At 51.1% G+C, this 11,470-nt stretch overlaps 2 protein-coding genes across 4 annotated transcripts; one reads left to right on the forward strand and one right to left on the reverse strand.

The window, feature by feature from the left end:
- Nucleotides 1-1,428: 1,428 nt before the first annotated feature.
- Glmp (glycosylated lysosomal membrane protein) lies at nt 1,429-5,037 on the forward strand. The gene is made up of 6 exons (NM_020003.1): nt 1,429-1,607; nt 2,083-2,337; nt 2,521-2,718; nt 2,817-3,035; nt 4,263-4,519; nt 4,609-5,037. Exons 1-6 carry the CDS (start codon nt 1,488-1,490, stop codon nt 4,772-4,774), a joined length of 1,215 nt encoding a protein of 404 aa, NP_064387.1. The 5' UTR covers nt 1,429-1,487; the 3' UTR covers nt 4,775-5,037.
- Nucleotides 5,038-5,058: 21 nt separating this feature from the next.
- Tmem79 (transmembrane protein 79) lies at nt 5,059-10,839 on the reverse strand. Of its 3 annotated transcripts, none has more exons than NM_024246.5 (4): nt 10,788-10,839; nt 9,298-10,088; nt 8,846-9,059; nt 5,059-6,338 (listed from the first exon to the last, which is right to left on the reverse strand). In NM_024246.5, exons 2-4 carry the CDS (start codon nt 10,043-10,045, stop codon nt 6,125-6,127), a joined length of 1,176 nt encoding a protein of 391 aa, NP_077208.1. In that variant the 5' UTR covers nt 10,046-10,088; nt 10,788-10,839; the 3' UTR covers nt 5,059-6,124. The 3 variants fall into 3 exon arrangements, with proteins under 3 accessions (NP_077208.1, XP_006502188.1, XP_006502187.1); XM_006502125.3 differs by lacking the exon at nt 10,788-10,839 and adding an exon at nt 10,611-10,735 and having other exon boundaries at nt 5,450-6,338; XM_006502124.3 differs by lacking the exon at nt 10,788-10,839 and adding an exon at nt 10,514-10,735 and having other exon boundaries at nt 5,450-6,338.
- Nucleotides 10,840-11,470: the final 631 nt, after the last annotated feature.

An 11,470-nucleotide genomic window follows, 5' to 3' on the forward strand; every position in this document is an offset into this window, starting at 1 on the left:
TGTGCCAGAACACCTGGTTCAAATTTGTACTGTGCATTAGTCTAACAGATTTAAGTTGGAGATGGAGAAAATGCTCAGTAATGAAGAGCACTGACTTCTTCCAGAGGACCCAAGGTTTGATTCCCATCATCTCCATGGTAGCTCACAGCCATCTGTAACTCCAGCCTCAGAGGATCTGACATCCTCTTCTGGTCTCTGAGGACACCAGACACAGACAGACATACAGGCAAAATACTTTACATGTTAAGATTTTAGGAAAAACAGGCTGGTTGTGGTGCTCATGCCTTTAATTCCAGCAGAGGAGGTAGAGGCAGGCAGGTGGATCTTTAATAGTTCAAGGCCGGCCTGGTATGTATAAAGAGTTCCTGGACAGCCAGTCCCTGCCTACTTGGTAATCTAATAAATGAAATGCATTTACCTGCTGAACATCTCATGCCCCAGACCTTGAATTTCTGGTCTTCCTCTTCTCACCTCTTGGCTGGAATTAGGGTGTCTTGGTCCCCTTGTAGAAACAAGCCTCCATTCCTGTTTGGTTCTGTTTTCTGAGACTACCATACCTAAGGATTCTTTTATTATTCTTTTACTTTTTTTGTTTGTGTTTTTGTCTTTGTTTTTTCAAGACAGGGTTTCTCTGTGTAACCCTGGTGTCCTAGCACTCACTTTTCTCAAACTCAGAAATCCGCCTGCCTCTGCCTCCCAAGTGCTGTGATCAAAGGTGTGCGCCACCACCGCCCGGCATTCTTTTACATTTTACTGCACTTGTTTTATGTGAGCAATGCACAGAATGCATGTGTAAATCAGGTTACAGCTTCTGGCAATTATTTTTCTCCTTCTACCGCGTTGGTCCTGAATATATATCCAACTCATGTTCAGTTTAGAGCAAATGCTGAGGCATCTTGCTGACCCCCAAGGGTTCTTTTATATCCAATTCCTCTCTATATCTTTCCTTTTTTGTTTTGAAGATTTTTTTTTATTATTATATCTAAGTACACTGTAGCTGTCTTTAGCTGCACCAGAAGAGGACGTCAGGTCTCATTACGGATGGTTGTGAGCCACCATGTGGTTGGTGGGATTTGAACTCAGGACCTTCGGAAAAGCAGTCAGTGCTCTTAACCACTGAGCCATCTCTCCAGCCCTCTCTATATCTTTCTAGCACAGAGCAGTAACATACAAATTACTCTGTTAAATTGTGTGGAAATTTTAATCTGGGTTTATTCACCAGAGGTGATGTAGGTGGGGCCGGTAGGGTGTCTGCAGTAAGGTAGGAGTATGTTTGCACAGCTAGTCTAGGATGCCTAGGCCAACCTGTTGATGATAAAATACCTGTTCACCTTGAGCTTTCGGGAGGCTATTCCAACTTAAACAGATCTGGGTTAATAGAAGCGGCCCCTTTAAGAACTTTGTTGGCCCGCCCTCAAAAGGGATCAGCAGGAAAGGAGTCATGTGACTCTGAGGCTCTTCCGCTGAGTTTAACTAGCTGTGGCTGTATGTTTCGCTGTTGGGGACCTCACTGGGGCTGGGTCCCCTGTGCCCCTACCCCATGGCTCCTTTTGAGTCTACTTGTGTGTTCAGCTCCATTTGGCCTGCAGGGAGAAGAGACTCGCCAGGTAAGGGCTCTGGAACTGAAGTTATAGATGTTTCCGGAAATCCTACCTTTCTAGGATGACCGGAATCTGGGACAACAGAGGGGTGGAAGGTGGATGCAAGAGAGATAACAACCCAGAGAGCTCAGTGTGGAGTCACGAGTGATTGGAAGAATTGTGGAGGGGTCAGGCATGACTGCGTCCTGCTTTCTGACGATGTCTGAGCCATGGCTCAGCCATTGTAGCCCAGGAACAGGCAAGTTTGGGGACTTAAAAGCCTTGTTAGCTCTGAGCCCTCTGAGTAATCCTGGATCCACCCTATGTTCTCAACCCTACATCTGCCCCTGATTCCAAGTTCCCCTCAGTTTCTACATTTCCCTCTTGCCTGGTCCTCAAGAGCCCTTGCATTGCCCAGGTCCTGTCCTCCACCTACAAGCTGCAGCTTTGCCTGTGAGCATACCTGATCTTGCTCCTTCCGCCCCACTACCCCGTGTTCCAGGTATCTATGGAGGTTATTTCCGGCTGGCCAAATCCACAGAACCTGCTTCATATTCGGGCAGTGGGCAGCAACTCCACCCTGCACTATGTGTGGAGCAGCCTGGGGCCTCCAGCTGTGGTGCTGGTGGCCACTAACACCACTCAGAGTGTCCTGAGTGTCAACTGGAGTCTCCTGCTGTCTCCCGATCCTGCTGGGGCCCTGATGGTGCTCCCCAAGAGCAGCATACAGTTTTCTTCTGCTCTCGTCTTCACCAGGGTGAGGGTCTGAAGGAGCCCAGAGAGAAGATCACAAGAAGAGAGTCCATCCTACCCCCAGGGCGAGGGACGGGTTTAGCCCAGGGTGGGTGAAGTGAATGCAGTTTTGGGTGGGGTGACTGGGAGGGATATTCAAGAGAAAGCCAGAGGGAGGCAAGCCTCTTCCACTCTACCCTGTCCCCAGCTGCTTGAGTTTGACAGCACCAATGCGTCCGAGGGGGCACAGCCTCCAGGAAAGCCATACCCTCCGTACTCCTTGGCCAAGTTCTCCTGGAACAATATCACCAACTCATTGGATCTTGCCAACCTGAGTGCCGATTTTCAAGGCCGCCCTGTAGATGATCCTACTGGAGCATTCGCCAATGGCAGCCTGACCTTCAAGGTGAGGCTATGGGGAAGGAACTGGAAATGACTGATGAGGGTGGGAGTATCTGTCCCTCAAGCTCCATTCTCCCCACATGGCTTCCTTCTCCTTCCAAGGTCCAAGCCTTTTCTAGATCTGGTCGACCTGCTCAGCCCCCTCGCCTCCTGCACACAGCAGATGTCTGCCAGTTAGAAGTGGCCCTGGTTGGAGCTTCTCCTCGTGGAAACCATTCCCTATTTGGTCTAGAGGTAGCCACCTTGGGACAGGGCCCTGACTGCCCCTCAGTGAACGAACGGAACTCCATCGATGATGAATATGCACCTGCCGTCTTCCAGGTCAGGTCACCAGTGCGAGATAGATGGGTGGGAATGTAAAGTGGGATCCCGCTAGCAGCCCAGAAAACCCACCAACCACTTATTGTTAAAAAAGACTGTGTGTTTGGGTTTTTGAAGGATTTCTTTTCATTTTATGTGCATGTATGTCTGTGAAGGTGCCAAATCCCCCGGAACTAGAGCTACAGTCAGTTGTGAGCCACCGTGAGGGTGCTGGGAATTGAACCCAGGTCCTCTGGAAGTACAGCCAGTGCTCTTAACTGCTAAGCCATCTCTCCAGCCCCAGAAGACTTGTTTTTTATGTGTGTGTATTTGGGTGCATGTGCATACAGGTTCCTATGGAGGCAAGAAGAGGGTATCAGGTACCCTGGAGCTGGAATTACAAATAGCTGTAAGCCTCCTGGTATGGGTGCTGGGAACTGAATTTGGATTTTCTACAAGAGCAGCAAGTTCTCAGCACTGAGCCATCCCTAAAGCCACCACAACACCCATTTTTAAAAGGGTTTTCTGTTTGTTTGTTGAGACAAGGTCTCCCTAAGTATCCCTGGCTGGCTGACCTAGAACTCTTGCTATGGAGACCAGGCTGTCCTTGAACTCAGAAAGGTTCATCAGCCTCCTGAGAGGTGGGATTAAATGCACGCACTGCCACATCTGGTCCGGGTTTCTTTTTTCTTTCTTTTTTTTTTTTCTTTTTTTTTTCTGGTTTTTCGAGACAGGGTTTCTCTGTATAGCCCTGACTGTCCTGGAACTCACTCTATAGACGAGGCTGGCCTCAAACTCAGAAATCCGCCTGCCTCTGCCTACCGAGTGCTGGGATTAAAGGCGTGCGCCATCACGCCTGGCTATGGTCCGGATTTCTTATTTAACAACACTTTTCTCTGGCTCCTTTTAGTATGGGGTTGCACTAGTCTATTGCCTGCCATCTGTGCCCTCCAAGGAAGCAGACAAAACCAGTGCTTCCAAGATCTTCAGCTGGGATGCTCCTTAACCCGGGGCCCAGAGGGAGCGAGCGCTGAACGGCTGCAGCTCCGTTCATGTCAGTTTCTCTCTGTAGAGGAGAGACTGGACCTCCTACATCTAGCATGTCATTTCTACAACTACACTTAGTACTGAGGACTCTTGGTGACTTAGTGCCTGTACTGCTGATATGCCTTCTGGGAGAGCTGGGGAAGCAGAGGTGTTGGTACAGGTTGGTCCTCCTCACCCTGCCTCCTTTGCTTGTCTCTCCAGCTGAACCAGCTGTTATGGGGCTCTTCTCCATCTGGCTTCATGCAATGGCGACCAGTGGCTTTCTCTGAGGAGGAGCGGGCCCGAGAATCAGCCCTCCCCTGCCAGGCTTCCACTCTTCACTCCACCTTGGCATCTTCTCTCCCTCATTCACCAATTGTTCAAGCCTTCTTCGGGTCCCAGAACAACTTCTGTGCCTTCAATCTGACCTTTGGGGCTCCCACGGGCCCTGGCTACTGGGACCAATACTACCTTTGCTGGTAAGAACTAAGGGTTTGGTCAAAGTGGAGAAAGGCTGAGCCGCTCAGCCTGCCTTCCTAAGCTTGCTTTTTAAACCCTCTTGCTCTAGGTCAATGCTTCTGGGCATGGGCTTCCCTCCGGTGGATATCTTCTCTCCACTAGTCCTCGGAATCATGGCGGTAGCCCTGGGAGCCCCAGGACTCATGTTCCTGGGGGGAGGCCTATTTCTGCTGCTGCGCCACAGGCGGTATTCTGAGTACCAGTCCATAAACTGAAACCCACTCTCCAGAGGGAAGGGCAGTGTCTCAGACTGTCGGAGGGTGGGGGGCCCAGGGTCATGATCTGCTTTTCTGCAGAACCTCAGAAGCCAGCCTCAACCTACTGGGGTGCTCCCAGTAAGTTGTCCTTCCAAACCCACGGAGAGGCCACGCTCACGGGTTCCCAAACTCCCGTTTCCTGTGGATGAAACTTGAAGGCCTACATGAGTGACTGTTGGCTGCCCTAAGGGGCATGAAATAGACATTTCCCCCATACAAGATTTCCAGTCTCTCTTATTTTTAAATGAGATGTATGTATTTTATTATGTATTTGTGAGTCTTTTGTTTGTATGGATGTGCAGTGTGGGATGGGGGAGGGCACTAGATCCCATGGAACTGTAACCCACCAGGTGGGTCCAGGGAACTGAACCAGAGTCCTCTGCAAGAGCAGCAAGTACTCTGACTGGCTGAGCCAGCTCTCCAGCCTAGATCCAATCTCTTAATGTGTGAGTGCTGTTGGGCTGGTTTGGGACGGTTTCAACAAACAGGAAGACAGAGAGAGGCTTGGAAGGCAGTTAGTTTCTCTTTGAGGGCCCGATTCTCCCCAGTCCTCCTTTGTACCCCTTGATGCTAGGAGGTAACTTGTGCCTGAGGGTGGGGGTGGGGGAGGAGCAGAATGAACGAGCCACAGGAGCCTGGCAGTGATTTATTACATACTCACAGCTATATGCTGGGCTGAGGGCGCTCTGCCTTCCTAGCCACCATGTGAGTTCACACCCAGTTCTTTTGGAGATTTTAGCTCTGTGCCCCGCCCCCTGAGAGTGGGACTCCTTGGAAGTTTGAATAGTGGAATGTTACAGAGACCCGTGTAGGTTGGGACAGGAAAGACAACAGCTACATATAACAGTCTTGACTGAGGCAAAAGAGTCTTGAGGCCAGTGGTAGCGGGTCCAGAACCAGGCCCCCTAGAAAGGTCTTCACCAACTATCTGACATGACATCAACTTCTACCCTCGGGCTAAGGCAGGTTTTCCTTCTCCTTGGCGCTCACTGGCACAGACAGTTCAGGGTGGGCTGTGGCTCTGCACTCCTGACCCACAGGAAGCTAGGGAGTGAGATGACCATCCCGCCATAGCACCTGTGCCATGGTGGGAAGCTGCCCAAGAAGGAAGTGTGCTTCTCCAGTCTCGACCTTGGGCTCTCATCCTCTGGGTTTGTAAAGCAGCGGCTAGGAGAGAGTAAGGGTATTTGGGGCCCCAGTGGGGAAGTAGCAAGGTTCCTCGCATCAAAGGTCCATTGCCTGGGCAAAGGCCAGGCCTACAACTGTTCCAGGGAAGTGCCGAAAGCCCCCTGTGCAGCTCTAGGTGGCTCAGCCCCATGAGCGGGGCCTGTAGTCGGAAACAGACCGAGCATGGTCAGGGTAGTCCAAGCGGCTCTCGGAGGCAGTGAGCATGCGCTCTGGCTCCACCACAAACATGTAATAGAGGTTCCACACCAGCATGGCCAAGAGTGGCAGGAAAGTCAGGCCATAGCCAAAGCCTCGGAAGGAGCGGCCCACAGCAAAGGTCAACCAGTATATCAGCCTGTGGAAACAGAACAAGAGTCAAGAGCGGACAGTGAGAGACTAGACGGGAAGGGTTGCCAGCGCCGATACTACTCCAAACACCCACCCAGTTTATATGTATGTCCCTGATATCTGCTTTCCCACATCTCTCTGAGGTGAGACTCTCTCTCTTTTTTTCCCCCCGAGACAGGGTTTCTCTGTGAAGCCCTGGCTGTCCTGGAACTCACTCTGTAGACCAGGCTGGCCTCGAACTCAGAAATCCGCCTGCCTCTGCCTCCTGAGTGCTGGGATTAAAGGCGTGCACCATCACTGCCCCGCTGAAGTGAGACTCTTATTCCGGTCTTCTACTTACTATTTAAAATTTAAGTTGGCAAAACTTAATTTCATGATTAATTAAATTACAATTGAATGTTCATTTATGTGATGGAGAGTGAATTGAGGATTCAACTTTGATATTGTCTCCCCCTTTTCTATTTCCCACCTTCTCCTCAGCCCCCACCCTAGGCATCCAGTGCTACAGTTTCTTGAGTCATCTGTTTTGGAGATACTGACAAAAAGTAATGTGTGGTGGTTCAGGGCTTCACAGAGCTAAGCTATACCACCAGCTCCCCTAGACCTGCCTTCATCCTCCCAAGTGAAGGGGTTAACAGGGCCTCTACCAGCAGTGCTACCCCAGTAACTGAACAGCATCCCTAACCCGGTGTCTCCCCTTACTCTCAGCTGTTTTGCTTGTTACTTTTTAGTTAGTATTTGAGTCAGAGTCTCACTATGTTGCCCTGGAATGGCAACATGTGTGTGTGTGTGTGGGGGGGGGGTCCTCCTGCCTGAATACAGCACTACCGGGGACCCCAGGCCTGCACACCAGGCTCCATTCTAATTCTTAGCTCCACTGTGTCCTGTATTTACCCTTTGCAGATAAAGAAACCAAGATCCTGCTAGGTGTGGTGTCACAGGCTTTTAATCCTAGCACTCAGGAATCAAAGGCAGGCAGATCTGTGAGGCTGAGGCCATCCTGCTCTACACAGTGTGTTCTTTCCAGGACAGCCAGGGTTATGTAAAGTCCCTGTCCCAATACAAAACAAAACAAAAAGCTCACTTTCAATATTCAGTAGTCTGAGGCCGGAAGATTGCTGAGAGTTTGAGAGGAGACTGATTGACATATTTTCAGGCCACTGTGGGTCTGATTGAGATCCTGTCTCAATGAGATAAAATAAAATTCATTGGGGGCTGGAGAGATGGCTCAGTGGTTAAGAGCAGTGACAGCTCTTCCAGAGGTCATGAGTTCAAATCCCAGCAACTACATAGTGGCTCACAACCACCCATAATAAGATCTGATGCCCTCTTCTGGAGTGTCTGACAACAGCTACAGTGTACTTATATACAGTTAATAAATAAATTTTAAAAAAATAAATAAAATTTATTGATGACTTCAAATCATATAAAAAAAGGGGGATGGGGGTAGGGGAAGGAGACCTCAGTGAGAGTTAACTGGCCTCTGGATGGAGAGGCCAGTGCTCTTAACCAAGGCTCTACTCGCACCCAGAGAGCAATGGTATCAGAGCCATTCAGCCACTAGAGGGGGCTGTTTAAGTGCAGGAACTGGCCTCACGAAGGTCAGGGTAGGGGCAATCCATTCACTTCTCTTTCTCTCTTTCTTTCTTTCTTTCTTTCTTTCTTTCTTTCTTTCTTTCTTTCTTTCTTTCTTTCTTTCTTTCTCTTTAAAGATTTATTTATTTATTATATGTAACTACACTGTAGCTGTCTTCAGTCACTCCAAAAGAGGGCACCAGATCTCGTTAGGATGGTTGTGAGACACCATGTGGTTGCTGGGATTTGAACTCTGGACCTTCGGAAGAGCAGTCAGGTGCTCTTACCCACTGAGCCATCTCACCAGCCCCTCTTTCTTTCTCTCTCTCTCTCTCTCTCTCTCTCTCTCTCTCTCTCTCTCTCTCCCTCCCTCCCTCCCTCCCTCCCTCCCTCCCTCCCTCCCTTCCTTCTTTCCTTTCTTTTCTTTCTTTTTTTTTTTTTTTTTGATTGTTTGTTTCGAGACAGGGTTTCTCCGTGTAGCCCTGGCTGTCCTGGAACTCACTCTGTAGACCAGGCTGGCCTCGAACTAAGAAATCCGCCTGCCTCTGTCTCCCAAATTCTGGGATTAAAGGCGTGCACCACCACGCCCAGTTAGAGGCCAATTCTTAAAGCTATTTGGATGGAGAGTTTCAGAGTAAAGTAGCTTCAGTGAACACACTAAATGACAAATGAGGTTAGAGTACGCAAGGCAATGGATTCAACACTATACTAAAAAAAAGTCAAAAGCTCCCCATTGCCATGGCTCTGAGACCAACTGCTACCCAGTGTAGCTCAACAGACAGCAAGCTCATCACTGCCTGGTGCACATCCAGAAACACCCCACCCCGACTCCCATCCCCGACCTCAGGTTTGCAGACCTTCAGCTCCCTGGAGGATCTGGAATCATGTCTTCCTCATGCCTACCCCAGCCATGGCCACCCCAGCCCCCGCCCGACTCACCGAGATATGGCAAAGAGACCGGTGAGCAGCGGGAGCAGCTTGAGGGTGTCCTGGGGCAGATAGGTGGAAAGCACAGCCAGGTTAAAGAAGTAGAGGATGAAGAGCTGCACAGACTGGGCCACGTACTGCCGGTGGATCTCCACTTCCCGCCTCGGCTCGCCGAAGGGCCGAAGCGCAGAAAAGCACAATAGGCTCAGCCCGTACACAAGGAGCCCTATCAAGAGGGTAAGCACATGGGATCAGAAAAGGCAGGAAGGTTGGGATGGGTTTCCCAGAAGATAGCTCTTTGGGTCGGGGCTACAGAGTGGACACAAGAGCTCCCTGGAGGAGAGGACAGAGAGTGGCAGGTTCAGGATACCCTGAGTGGTTCCAGCAGAATGAAGAGAAACCACCCAGTCGAAAGCTCTGTAATCCACTTCCCAGGTAGCCCTTCTCCACGGGGCCAGACTCACCGAGTACGATGGGAAAGGTGGCAAAGACCCCACAGCGAAGGGTGTAAACCAAGCGGGAGCTCATGGTGGGCAGCCTCGGGGCATCGAAAGGCAGGAAGGCGTATGCTCCGTACAGCAGACAGGGGAAGAAGATGAGGGCCGCCACCACCGAGGCGACAGCTCTCAGTGCCTCACGACCTCCACAGCTTCCACAGCCCCCGCAGGACCGGCCAGGGGGTCTCACCACGGCCTCAGCCCACTTGCGCTCTGGGGGCTCAGGGTGGCTGAGTCGAGCTGGCAGGAAATTCCTGAGCTCGCCTGGTCCAGCGTCGCGATGCAGGATGCGCTCCTCCTGTGGCTTCCGCTCGATGCACTGTAGATCAATGGGCACGAAGGCCCTAACTGTCTTCTCGGGGAGCAGGTTGGCATCCTCTTTGAATGGCTCCTCCGACTTAGTAGGTGCCTCTGACTCTAGGGGCTCTGGTTCAATATCTCGCCAGCCCGGGGGATCCGGAAGTGGGGCGCTAGGATGGGGGTCAGTTCCCCAGGGTAAAGTGGCAGCCTCACTTATTGTGCTGTCTGGACCATCCTCAGGCCCCTCTCTGACTATAGGAGACCCTACTGAAGACCCCACTCTGAGCGACTCAGTTCCAGGGGACTCAGTCCCACCTTCTTCCTCTGACTGCAGGACTAAAGCCTGCGGTGGGCTCTTCTCTGGAGTCTCGGGTTCCTTCATGTCCAGCAGGGCCAGTGTCTCCGGTTCTGTCATTGTGAGGCTTCAGTTCCGAGGGCTACCACAGAACGATGTCATCCTATAGGCAGTGGGAGAAGTTCTGTGAGAATACCTAGTCTTCTGGCCCCAGGACAGTTTCTCAGACCTAGAACTCCCCAGAGAAGCTGGCCTCATGGGACTCTAGGGAGAACACTGTGGGGAGGAAGGTGTTGAAACAGAGAGGCGGGCGGGCAGCAGAGGAGCGAAATGGAGGATCCCTTTCAAAATAAATGTCATCCAGCAGGACAAGGGTGAGTCAGGGGGCACAAGCAGAGGCAGGTGTGGCCTGTCTATACCCACACCTGCCTTCTACTCTCTCCACTAAAACTCCCGGATTTTTGGCCACCCTGGCTTTGGAATGGGAGGCTGAGGTGTCTAGGACTAGGCGGAGTTTCTCTACAGCCAAGGGTCACCCTATAGATAGAGAAATTGGCCCTTCCCCCTTCCTTCCACCTGCCCTTTGACCTGCAGGTCCCTCCAGGAACTCGACACCAGATCTCGGTTCCTCAGTCTCCATTCCAGGAGTCGGTCATTTTCTGAACTCTCCCATTGCCAGTCTCACCCGATTCAGCTGGGCTGGGCTCCACTCAGACTCCCAGCTCTAGTGTGGCCGTTCCCAAGCCTTCCTCTTGTTTCCTCCCCTGCCACCCTCCAGCTCACAGCTTCTGGATTGGGCTCCCTTCGTTCACCTCTTGGGCCCCTCCTACCCCTGCCCTTTGGATCCATGATACCCTCTTACTTTCCATCTGCAAAGAGGCGGAGGATCTCCGGAAAGGAGCTGCCTAGCTCCTGGCTGGCTCTGCAAGTATTTCCCAGTTTCCCTCCCTTGCCTGTGTCTCCAAACCTGTCTGACCAGAGCGGGTGGGGCCCAGATTAAAGGCGCAGGCCCTGCCCTACAGAATCTGCCTACTGGAAGGACTCTACAGGAGGACGTCATCCTTTTTGAAAGTAAGGGTGCAGCTGGGCACAGAGGTGTGGACTTAATGTATTCTGGGATCTGTAAGAGCTTCCAGCTCAGGGAAGCATCAGGGTATAAAAGTGGGTTTGTGTATCAAAGGGTGCTCAGAGTAAATTGGCTAAAAGATGACACTGCAAGTTTGTTCATCCAGTAAATGTTTATTGGGTATCTATTATTAATGAGGCGCTATTTCTGTGGTGGTACAAGCCTTTAATCCCAGCACATGAGGCAGAGGCAGGCAGATTTCTGAGTCTGAAGCCAGGCTGGTCCAGCAGCCAGAGTTATGTAGAGACTCTCTCTCTCTCTCTCTCTCTCTCTCTCACACACACACACACACACACACACACACACACACTCCAACAAACAAAAAAAGTGCTAGTCTAGGCACATGTACAGAAAAGAACAAAGTGACAAGGTTTCTAGCTGTTCAGGTAACCAACATTAAAGTTCACACCAAATCAGTA

The sequence above is a fragment of the Mus musculus genome, chromosome 3, assembly GCF_000001635.26.
Source record: "Mus musculus strain C57BL/6J chromosome 3, GRCm38.p6 C57BL/6J".
Classification (NCBI taxonomy): Eukaryota; Metazoa; Chordata; class Mammalia; order Rodentia; family Muridae; genus Mus; species Mus musculus.

Coding starts and splice junctions, on each gene's coding strand:
- Glmp (NM_020003.1), top strand. CDS start 1,488: ATGTTTCGCTGTTGGGGACCTCACTGGGGCTGGGTCCCCTGTGCCCCT. Junction 2,338..2,520: donor CTGCTCTCGTCTTCACCAGG/GTGAGGGTCTGA, acceptor CCCTGTCCCCAG/CTGCTTGAGTTTGACAGCAC. Junction 3,036..4,262: donor ATGCACCTGCCGTCTTCCAG/GTCAGGTCACCA, acceptor TTGTCTCTCCAG/CTGAACCAGCTGTTATGGGG.
- Tmem79 (NM_024246.5), bottom strand. CDS start 10,045: ATGACAGAACCGGAGACACTGGCCCTGCTGGACATGAAGGAACCCGAG. Junction 9,060..9,297: donor CACCTTTCCCATCGTACTCG/GTGAGTCTGGCC, acceptor CCCTCTTGATAG/GGCTCCTTGTGTACGGGCTG. Junction 6,339..8,845: donor GGTCTCTTTGCCATATCTCG/GTGAGTCGGGCG, acceptor CTGTTTCCACAG/GCTGATATACTGGTTGACCT.